Source organism: Amphiura filiformis, chromosome 1, assembly GCF_039555335.1.
Source record: "Amphiura filiformis chromosome 1, Afil_fr2py, whole genome shotgun sequence".
Taxonomy (NCBI): Eukaryota; Metazoa; Echinodermata; class Ophiuroidea; order Amphilepidida; family Amphiuridae; genus Amphiura; species Amphiura filiformis.
The window spans coordinates 39,923,800-39,935,842 of NC_092628.1; the positions used below are offsets into that span (position 1 = coordinate 39,923,800).

General features: G+C 38.5%; 1 protein-coding gene across 1 annotated transcript in view; it reads left to right on the top strand.

Annotated features, from left to right (window-relative positions):
• Positions 1-344: 344 nt before the first annotated feature.
• LOC140146914 (vam6/Vps39-like protein) overlaps positions 345-12,043 on the top strand; it is a 74,016-nt gene continuing 62,317 nt past the window's right edge. The window contains exons 1-4 of the mRNA XM_072168782.1: positions 345-530; positions 6,334-6,399; positions 8,055-8,165; positions 11,274-11,368. Of these exons, the coding sequence (XP_072024883.1) occupies positions 458-530; positions 6,334-6,399; positions 8,055-8,165; positions 11,274-11,368 (345 nt within the window). The 5' untranslated portion in view covers positions 345-457. The remainder of the gene's footprint in view (positions 531-6,333; positions 6,400-8,054; positions 8,166-11,273; positions 11,369-12,043) is intronic.

The window sequence follows — 12,043 nt, forward strand, 5'->3', positions numbered from 1 at the left end:
TGGGAGTCGAGATCCATAACCACTACACCACGTAAACTCATTGACTCACGTAGGGAAATTTTCAGTATTATATCGTAACATATCGTGCGTTATTCATACATAAAAAATCAAAAAAACAGTACTTACAATGAGGTTCACTGGCGAACCTCAACGGATTTAGACTGATAAAATAGTGCTTAATAACATACGTACAGTTTTGGAATAATTTGAGACATTTTTTTGTTTACGTGTAAAACCAATGACAACGTCAAAATTGAGCCAATCTTGGCCGGCCCCCCCTGAGTTTACGGCAAAACATGATGACGCCCTCTTGCGTCACATGACATATTGCAAATGGCGAAATGAACCGACGGTCGAATGAGTTAGGAAACTCTCAATAAAATCAGCTCGAGTACGTTCCTGCAGCAAAATCAAAAGTTGTTAATAGCCCAGAGTGATTCCATGAGGTTCTGTTACAATGCATGATGCATATGAAGCTAAACCAATCTTGGAAAAGCTGCCGTTGGCGATAGAATCGATAGCATGTCATGGTAAGCTTACCTATTTGTTTACAATTTACGCTATCATGTAAAGTTGTTGTTTTTAAACTTCCGTGGTCCGGTTACACGCTGGTGAATTGCGATCGCGTAGAAGTGACAAAGTCGCCTACTACTACGCGCCGCGCCGAAGACCAATGGGTCAGCCGGCTTGTTGTCAAGCTTAGTGCATTGATCAGCCAATCAACGTGATTGTTTATTGCTTTTGCGTTTACGCTACGCGATACGCACAGGCACGACCACGGAAGTTTTTAAAAAAAAACTTTAGTATGCTAAAGTAGTATTCAGATTTCCTTTACAAATTAAGCGTACTGCTAGCCGTCCAGCGGCTGAGCGCGTATTATTTTGCACATGGTCTAGTGCACGCGATTGACGTCGCGCACGTATACACGATGGTTAATTTGTAAAGGAAATCTGAGTATGAATTGAATAATACTTTATAATGTTTTAATCTTCTTCCAATTACATGATTTAATGTGCACACTGAGCAAGGGCAAGGCCCAATACTTGGGCTGAAAGCCAAATTGGTCACTTAGCCTAGGGTGGTGCAATAATTATGCATACCCCTGGGGTGGTGAATTATAGGGGGGGCAAAGATTTTTGGCAGGCCAAAAGGGGGGCAAGCATTTTTGGCAGGTCGAAAGGGGGGGGTCAAGCAATTTTGGGCACAGATATTTTGGGCACTATTTCTATATTATGCCCTAAAAAGCCGTAGGAAAATGTTAGGAACATGTTCAAATATATGCAAAATGTTCTGCTCGCTGTGCTTGCATTATATGGTAAGACAATTTTAAGGTTTTAAAATTTGGGTTCCCCAAAATCTTGCGTGTGTAAGGGGGACAAAGATTTTTTGGCACGCCAAAAGGGGGGGCAAAGGTTTTTTGGCACATCGAAAGGGGGGCAAAGATTTTTTAGCACTGCCAAAGGGGCAGGGGGGGAGCAAGCAATTTTGACAGACCATTTTGAGAATTCACCACCCTGGGGGTACACATAATTATTGCACCACCCCTTATAGCTCACTGTTCAAAATGTGACATCTACACCAATTAGTCCCCGAAATGGTCTACTTTTTAGCCGACCTCAATTCCGAAACATTTAGTGATACCGTAGTTAAAAATGCGATCCCCAATCCTTTGGTTACCTTTGGACGAATTTGTAGAAGTCTCAGTGTCTGAAATTCCCTGGTACAAACATCGAAAATGTCGCATTTTTCAGTCCCGGTGATGAATACTATATCCGCATGGCTGTTTAGCCAGCAGCCATTCATACATGAATGCATATCTCTGACCCCTGTAAGGTCAAGCACGTGGCGTTAATTCCAACCAATCCTATCCACCGATTGTGACCATGTGGTCGGTTTCATGAATATTTAATATGCAGCTTGATTACTGACGTCATATCTGAGGTGACCAGGAGGCAGGAGCTACCATTTTGGTCAACTGAACTCGAATCGTGCGTTCTTTTGGTTGACATAAATCGAACAAAATTTTCAATAACGGGTAATAGTAGGATTTCAATTTTTTTATTAATGAAGTTACTTGTAGTTTTGAGGAATGACAAAGTTGTTTTTGGAAACTTAGATGTTTGTTTCAACTGATGATGTACATTGTAGGATCGCAAGGTGAGTGAATTCGTGAAGAGATTTCCTTGTTTGAGTGATAGTAGGATACGGGACGTAGGCTTAAATAGTACTTTGACCTGCTCTGACGTCTCAATTCACGCAGAATTATTCGTACCTGCTCAGTGTTCGATTTACCTGGATTCGCATCGCAAAATGCGAGTCATTTTTTACAAACTGCTACTAAACTACACAGACCAGTAGCAAAAAATGCGATCCCAAAAAATTGGGGAAAAATGCCTACTTGCGATCGTGAACCACGCTGATATACCATCATTTGCAAGTTGCCATTTGTCGAAGTCAAAAATGTTTCCATAAAGTCTATTTCCAAGAAAATAATCCACAAAAATATGACCCAAAAGTCCCTAAGCCATTAAACTAAATACAGTATCCTCCTTTGTATGCAAATTTTTTTCCATGACGTGTTGTGTTACAAACTTCCATGTATTACCAGATAACTAAAAACGTGCATATTAATTTTATGACGTCATAGAAGTAGCACTGTTTATATGGTGTATAGTTCAGTGGTGAGATGGAAATATCGTGTGTCCTTGGTGACAATCTTCCAAAATTATACAAGATACATTATTTTAATGCTTCAGCTAATAAATTAGTGAGTTTCCTCTACTCAAAAATGTAGGACTTCTCTTGATTACTGAAGGAAAATTTGCGTTTAGAAAGGGCATACGATAATCAGCTTAGGAAGTTTAGGTGCCGAATTTTGAACCACATTCGGTCTGCAACACTGCAGTTGCATAACATTTTTTTAAGCATTGAGTACTGGGATTGAGTAATCTGTGAGAAGATAAGAAAATACAAAAAAATCCATAAAATATGGTGAAAACAAACTGCTACTCAAAATTTTGGAATTGCTACTCAAATCTGAAAGTGAGTAGCAATTTTTGCTACACAAAAAAATAGATGAAAATCGAACACTGTACCTGCTTACCAGACATAATCATTATGTACATCTCTCTTAGAACTTGAACTTCCGACTATAGTCGTACTGTGAATCAGGGTTCCCGTTAAGGTTTTAAAAATGTGCGTCCGTAATGACGCAAGTTTGCTGACGAGGTTGCAAAAACTTGTGTCCAGACAGATTTGTGCGCGTCCATCTGAAATTCACGATTATGACGATACACACGTACCCCGGGTCTACACCTCATCAAATGTTGATTGTTAAAAATAAATGAAAGTGCATTTTCGCCATGATATTCCATCTCCATTCGCTATGATAATTTTTCTCGTTTCTGTGTCAGTTTTGGTCTGAAACGTGGTCAAAAACAGGTGCAAAAACATGAGCAAAGTCTGTCAATCTTCAGCAATTTTCGTTCGTACTTTCACTTCCGCATTTCTTTTTTTAAATTAACGTGTTGTTGATGCTACAAAAACTAAAACACGCGCTGCCACAAATAATACGAAAAAGGGTTATCATTTGGATTTTGTCTTTAAAATTGCTTTTATTCATCGTAACAATAATACTAATAAAGGAAACCTAGATTATTTATGAGAAAATAAACTTAAAATATTAAAAATTGAATATTGTCAGGTTGTGATAAATAATTAAATAAACATTAACCGCACGTTAGCGGCACGTGCTTGCTTGTAAACAAATCAATCGGGACTTCCCCAGGCCATCAAACAGGGATCGTTCGGAAAGCATGCAAAAGTGCACGATTTCCTGACGTTGCATTTACAAATATTGCAGAATTTACTTCAATTCTCAGCAGGTGGGTCAAAATTTTGGGGCTTTTATTATCTTAAAAATATAAAAGAATAAAATTTCTTATTTTATCATCAATTAATGATAAAATTTCGAAGGTTTGTCTGCGTCCACATGCATGTAACATGGACGCAAAATACTTGATTAGCCATGTGAACTTGCGTCCAAATTTGTAAAATACGCGTCTGGACGCAATGACGCACACTAACGGGAAGCCTGCTGTGAATATTGTTGGAACTTTTGTCTTCTCCAAGGGTTCTTTCTAGCGTTAACCATCACGTATGTCATGTATGTGTGCTGCAGACTTGTCAGTACGGGAGCATGATATTTCCCATACCCGGTACATGTACGTTTGTTGAATGAATTCGCGTTATGAGATGAGATGAATTCGCTTGTATGTAAGATCTCAAATTCTCATAGCTCTATGCTGCGAATAAAAATGTTTAATTGGCAGCGCTGTCTTACATGTAGCCATGATAGCCATCGTCTTGCATTATAAATAGAGCCCGGAAATGAGCTCAGCGGATCAAGACTTCTACATTGTACATGTAGTAAGATTAAGAATAGGGGTTGTGCAATAATTATGTGTACCCCTGGGGTGGTGAATTCTCAAAGTGGTCTTCCAAAAACAGCCCCCCCCTTTGGCTGTGCCAAAAATCTCCCCCTTTGATGTGCCAAAAACCTTACCCCCTCCCTTTTGGCGTGCCAAAAATCTTTACACCCCCTTTACACACTAAGATTTTGGGGAACCCGAATTTAAAACCTTACATGTAAATTGTCTTATCATATAATGCAAGCGCAGCGAGCAGGAAATTTTGCATATATAAATATTTGAACATGTTCCTAATGTTTTCCTACACCTTTTTAGGGTGTAATATAGAAACGTTGCCCAAAATATCTGTGCCAACAATCACTTTATCCCCCCCCCCCCTTTCGACCTGACAAAAATTGCTTGACCTCCCCTTTCGACCTGCCAAAAAATGCTTGCCCCTCCCCCCTTTTGGCCTGCCAACAAATCTTTGCCCCCACCTATAATTCACCACCCCGGGGTGCACATAATTATTGCACCACCCCTTATCGTTGAACAACAAAAAAAAAACACTGTTTTTTGGGGGGGGTTTTCTCAGTCGTAAAAGTTATGTATTTTTGCTGTAGAATAGTAACATTGAGTAAACTTCTGATTCATATTATAATATATTTTTTGGCTGAATTCATCACTTTTCTTGAATAATTCTAAGATCTATTCGGGATTTCCCAACCTAATTTAACACCAGATTTTTGTTCGCCCCGGACATTTAAGTTGCCGAAAAAATTTATGAATACGGCAATAAAAAAGAAAATGATTAATATAATTTGCGGTAATACAATTACAAGTGGAGATTCAAGTAAATTGCACCAGCTTTCTGAACATAGATGTTTTAATCATTTTTTGTAATTTGTAAGCCATATTCATGCAAAAAAACTGAACTTTCATAGCTCTGGGAAGACTATATGTGACATAATCATGGGGAATGAGTCACATGTCAGCCCTGGTCGAAAATGAGTTTTACACATGTTTCTAAAAAAGGACATTTAGAGCTTTCAGAAACTGAAAACCCCATGTTGATCATACAACTTTTCTTTGTGAAGCTACATCAATTTATCAATCGCTGAAAACAATATAAAACAAAAGAATTTTAACACGTTCTTTGCCAATATCTCAAAATCAATATTAGCGACATCTGACTAATTTCCCTTGATCGTGTCACATATTTCAACCAACCCTACGAAAATCTGAAATTAATGTCCAACACACAAAGAATAGTGGACAATCAAGATATTGTTCAATTTCAAAAGTAGCATGAGACCTATTGAGAGAAGATAATCATTTACAGTATTTGAGAATTACTCAGGCCTCGAAATAAGCCAGAATTTCTGAGAGCCATTTGGGCCCTTGATCTTAAATGTTTGAGGGCCCTCACAATTTTTTGTGGGCCCAAATTGGGGCCAGGTTTTAAGCTATGAACCCCACAAAAAAGTGAGAAAAATTGCCACAAATTTTGCGGGCCATTTGGGCCCGCCTGAAATGTCTTTTACGGGCCCTCACTGATTTTCAGGGGGCCGAGGGCCAAGGGCCCTCCTTATTTCGAGCCCTGTTTGAGATGCTTGTGTGATGGTTACAACAGTAATAAAGAAACATAGTGATACATTGTTTCCCTAAATGTAGCACTACTTCTTGCTGTTTTTGCTAATTTTTTTCAGTCTAATTTCTAAGGCTAATTAAAGAAATAATCTACAGAAACAGAATACAGTCACTAAGTACTACATAAGAAGTAAAGTTGTGTATTTTGGAAGGTTTCCTTTCTTATTCTTCTTTTTGCAGTTGTAAACATCCAGGGTTTTATCCCTTCCTTTTCTTTCTTATTCTTCTTTTTTTCAGTTAGTAAACATCCATTTTTTTACCTTGCTTTTTTCAGGAGACCAATTATTGGTAGGCACCAAGCCTGGACATCTTCTTGTGTATAGTGTCACTGGGGGACATGGTAAGCTAACATATAGTCATGTGGTCAAATAAAATATTCATATAAATTACAGAAGGCACTCAAGAAAATGCCTTAAGGGGGTACTACACCCCTGGCAAATGTTGTGCCTATTTTTGCATTTTTCTCAAATATTATAGCACATTGGTGACAAATATTGGTTTTCCCTCATTTTTGACCGTAACTCCACAACTGTTGTCTGTGCTGAAATAAAATTTCCAGTGCAGTAGTTGTAGTCCTTGCCCCTATAATATACATATCTTACTTATCACCAATGCACTATAATTTTTGAGAAAAATGCAAAAATAGGCACAAAATTGGGCAGGGGTGTAGTACCCCCTTCAGAGGCATTTCACTAACATTTTTTAAGTTCTAAAATATATCAGAAGCCCAATTATTTTGTATAGAGTAAAGATGGGGTTTGGCTTATGATGGGTGAAAAGATAGGTTTGTGATGTGTCAGCATGCATGGTAAATAGTGCAATGCCCCCATGGATATTGGGCACCCAAGTTATATGGTCTCAAAACCATATCATTTTAAGAGATGCTTCCCAAACAAATGCCCCCCATGGACATTGGACACCCAAGTCAGTATAATATGGTCTCAAAGACATTATATAAGTTTAAGAGATGCTTGCCAAACAACTTGTAAAACACCATGTATGTGACTCGTTCTGACAAAACCAGGAACAAGTCACATTTTTGACATTTCATGATTTGAATACAAATGTAAGCACTAGGCAAAATTATATAAATAGTATAAAAAGTTTCGTCAGCGTTATCTCCTCGATTTCAGCTGTTAATGCCTAGATATGCTTGACATAAAATACTTTCCAAGATATGGATAATTTTGTAAATGATACCTTGCAATTTTTGCCAAATAGCTATTCTGAGTAATGGGCCAATTAGTTTCCTGCCTTACATAGGATAGAATACATGTAGGGATTATCATAGTTCAGCTGTTATTTTTAATTTATTGATTAAATAAACCTCTTTTTAATAAGTACTTTCAAGGATTTGAAAGTCCACTTAGTCCAGTCAAATACCATGAAATTAAGAATTCCAAAATTTTTTTTTTTTATGGGATTGTCGTCTTTAAAGGCCTATAACCCAAAAAACATGGCTGGCGACTTGTTCTGGGTTTTGCTGGAGCTGGTCACACATGAATAAGGAGACACCGTTTTGGTGATATATAATTTTTTTTGGCCCTTCCAAAAATTGACCAAAAATTAAAATTTGACTTTCATTGCAAGTTAGAACTAAATAAAGGATTAAGATTTAGCTATGTTTCATTCAGCAAAACAGGACGATTCACAATGTATATTTTTAATCTAAAATTTTTATAGTCATTATATGATTACATGTCAATGATACCAGTAAAGTTTTAACCCCTGGACACTACTGGTCATCTTAAGAGCATTAGTGATTGGTTGATAACTTAAAATGCTCATTTCAATTGCCAATTATGACTACATGTAGGCTTTAAACTATTCATGGTCAAATTTGCATTTGCAGATGATCTTATTAATACCCTCCTTGATTGGTTCAAAATTGGACACAATATTCATTTTGGTCAATCGGCAGGTAGTTCTCATGGTGTTAAACATGTAACAAATGCTTTAGTGTTCATTAATTAAAAGTTGTATTTTTATATACAGGGAGCCAGAATTTCAAAGTTGATTTATTGAAGTCTTTCAAGTCCTTCTCCAAGAAACCAATCCAGCAACTGGCATGCGTCCCTGAACTCCAGATACTTATTAGTCTTTCAGGTAAGTGCTGTTAAACCAATCCAGCAACTTGCATGTGTCCCTGAACTTAGTTTCTTAGTCATCAATCCAGAATGTTGACAACAAAGCAGAATCTCGGCTGAGTTACATGTACTATAGGGTGATTCGGATAAGTATGGACTAGGCAGATGATCAGTTATGCTGCCCTCAGGTAGTTATCATTAGCACTAAACATCTGGGTGTCAATGAATTTTCAAGACAACATATCAGCCTCCATTTAGAAACTTTCTCTGTGAAATTGGGGCAAATTTTTTTCATTTTCAGACCATTTTATGTAGTGTCAACAAATAACTTCCGGTTGCATCTTTGATTAAAGGGAAAATAGTCACATATTTCCCTCATACTGGGACGAGATTTTTGGCCAAGAAACAGCCCTGACCTCAATCCAGTTGAAAATGTGTGGTCTATAATGGAAGAGAAAGGCTACTGTCCCCCATTTGCCACAAACAAGAACATGCTGGTCAAAAAATTAAGGATGCATGGGATTATGTGAAATTGGGAGTTCCTACGATTCTTCCGAATCTTCTCGAGGGAGATCATAGGTGGAAGAATCCCCTGCCGTAAAGTGATAGAGAACCAGGGAGGGGAAAGTTTGTAAACATTCAGTTCTTCAGTTCATAAACTTCAAATAAAAGTATAGTTTTACCATAATTCATGTAAATATATTGTGTTTTATTCATTTAAACATACTTTATAATACTGGTGGTCCATTCTTATCCGAATCACCCTATACAATAGAATAGCCACAGAATTCTAATATACACAAGAACCGGTCATTCCTATACCGATGCGTGGCCCCAAACGTAACTGTCCCGGCTGAAAAATGAATAAAAAAAGGTACGGCAAGAATTTTTCGCATCACATATGTCGAAGTTCACTTTTCAATGTGCAAACTGTAGTTAGGGTAATGAAAACGACTGGTAAGCAAGTCTACTAAATGACCTCAAAATCTGAAGAAAAAAAATGGCGGACCATCGCGGACCCTTTCCAGAACTAATACAGCATATTTAGCCATTGTCAACATGGGGTCATCGCCAGGAATAGTTTCCTTAAATAAAAATCTAACACCTCCACTATGTGGTATTTCATGATATAATGTTAATGGAAAGAAATGGCAAATGTTTTTCGTGTTTCGAATTGGACGAGTGACAAGCTCTAATGACGTCATGATGTAAACAACGTAATCGTCATTAATAATTAGGTAAACCCAAATATGGAGGTATCCAAAAGTATGCTAGTTAAAAGTTCAACAGGGTTCAACGAATCAGAATACGATCCTGGTATCCAATTCTATGCAAATGAGTTGAAGGCGGTTACGTGAACATGTACACTAATTCTCATCTAGCTTACTAAAAGATCTTTGAGAATAGCTTTATTCCGTGTGGTAGTAAACGGATAGTTGTCCAAGATTCTGCTTGCTGCTTGTGCAGGCATAATATATGTGGGCATCAACCTTGTCTGTTGTGAAAAGGACCCACAAGTGCATTAGCATAACAATCTATAGTCTATATATCTACCTCAAGTCACCAGCACTAGCTTTGAAGTTCAGCTTGTTCTGTGTTAGCTTAATATTACTTAGCGCATGTACATACTTTTATGCACATGCCGCATATATTTACACGCAAGAAATGCTAAGCCAACGCTGCACACGCTGAACTTCAAAGCTAGTGCACTTGCGAGTCCTTTTCTCGATGGACTACATCAACCCGGTTGAGGACTGGGTTGAAGCTCGATGGGTTAGGTTAGTCAGAAAAGGTGTACTTTTGATGAGTACTTAGTGCATGTACATACTTTTATGCACATGCCGCATATTTAAACGCAAGAAATGCTAAGCCAACGCTGCACACGCTGAACTTCAAAGCTAGTGCACTAACGCACTTGATGGACTACATCAACCCGGTTGAGGACTGGGTTGAAGCTCGATGGGTTAGGTCAGTCAGAAAAGGTGTACTTTTGATGAGTACTTAGTGCATGTACATACTTTTATGCACATGCCACATATTTAAACGCAAGAAATGCTAAGCCAACGCTGCACACGCTGAACTTCAAAGCTAGTGCACTAACGCACTTGATGGACTACATCAACCCGGTTGAGGACTGGGTTGAAGCTCGATGGGTTAGGTCAGTCAGAAAAGGTGTACTTTTGATGAGTACTTAGTGCATGTACATACTTTTATGCACATGCCGCATATTTAAACGCAAGAAATGCTAAGCCAACGCTGCACACGCTGAACTTCAAAGCTAGTGCACTAACGCACTTGATGGACTACATCAACCCGGTTGAGGACTGGGTTGAAGCTCGATGGGTTAGGTCAGTCAGAAAAGGTGTACTTTTGATGAGTACTTAGTGCATGTACATACTTTTATGCACATGCCGCATATTTAAACGTAAGAAATGCTAAGCCAACGCTGCACACGCTGAACTTCAAAGCTAGTGCACTAACGCACTTGATGGACTACATCAACCCGATTTAGAACTGGGCTGAAGCTCGATGGGTTAGGTCAGTCAGAAAAGGTGTACTTTTGATGAGTACTTAGTGCATGTACATACTTTTATGCACATGCCGCATATTTAAACGCAAGAAATGCTAAGCCAACGCTGCACACGCTGAACTTCAAAGCTAGTGCACTAACGCACTTGATGGACTACATCAACCCGGTTGAGGACTGGGTTGAAGCTCGATGGGTTAGGTCAGTCAGAAAAGGTGTACTTTTGATGAGCACTTAGTGCATGTACATACTTTTATGCACATGCCGCATATTTAAACGCATAAGAAATGCTAAGCCAACGCTGCACACGCTGAACTTCAAAGCTAGTGCACTAACGCACTTGATGGACTACATCAACCCGATTTAGAACTGGGCTGAAGCTCGATGGGTTAGGTCAGTCAGAAAAGGTGTACTTTTAATAAGATGTTGTCACCAGACGGTTTGTTTAGTGACAAAAGGAGCACAAACCAGCTGGGACCGAGACTCAGTGGATACAGGACCGTCAGTTTCTATGCAGAACACAATGTAACACCAATATACTGAGTAGCATTTACCACATTTTGCATCTAAACTTTTCATGTTTTATCATTCTATTTTCAGATAATGTAATCAATGTCCATGATTTAGCGCAATTCAATCAGATCACCAGCATCGGCAAGACCAGGGGAGCCACTCTATTTTCTATTGATCTTCAGGTAAGAAACTTGAGTTTTATTAGCAGTTTTGGAGCAGAAAGTCTCCAATGTTTTTTACAGCATTTTATCTCAGTTTGTCTCGTTAACAGTATGATTATTACCACAGAGACAGCTATCGTATTGTCTGTAATAAATGCCCTGGGGGCGTTGAATTTTTCCCAAAAGGGGGGGCGTTGGGTTGCATATACTTATCAATCAATTATAATCCTTGATTGGTTAACACAGGTTAATAACGCGTAAAGGAAGTCCGATCTATCTGGTGCTGATCGGAGAAAAGGAACAGCAGCAAATGGCGAAAAATTACGTTCTTTTCAAGGCAAAAAGCAGCTTTTCTAGGCATTGTTGACATGGTGCCTTCGCCAAAGAAAGTTTCCTACTATAAAGACCTAACTTTTGAGATGGTTTGCATGTTTGAAAGTGCAAAATTAACAATAAGTCGACCGGTTATACCGCCGTTTTCAGCAAATCATCATCACGACATTTGTAAACAAACTGTGCTCGAGTTTGATTGACAGATGACATCAGACGCGATAAATTCTTTTTATCTATGTCTTTAATTATAGAAGCTTTTACATGCTGCCCAGATACAAAATTGTGTCATTTGGTTGGCCGATTATATACACAGATTGGTCAGGGGGGGCAGTGTGACTTCATACTCTTATGGGCCATACATGT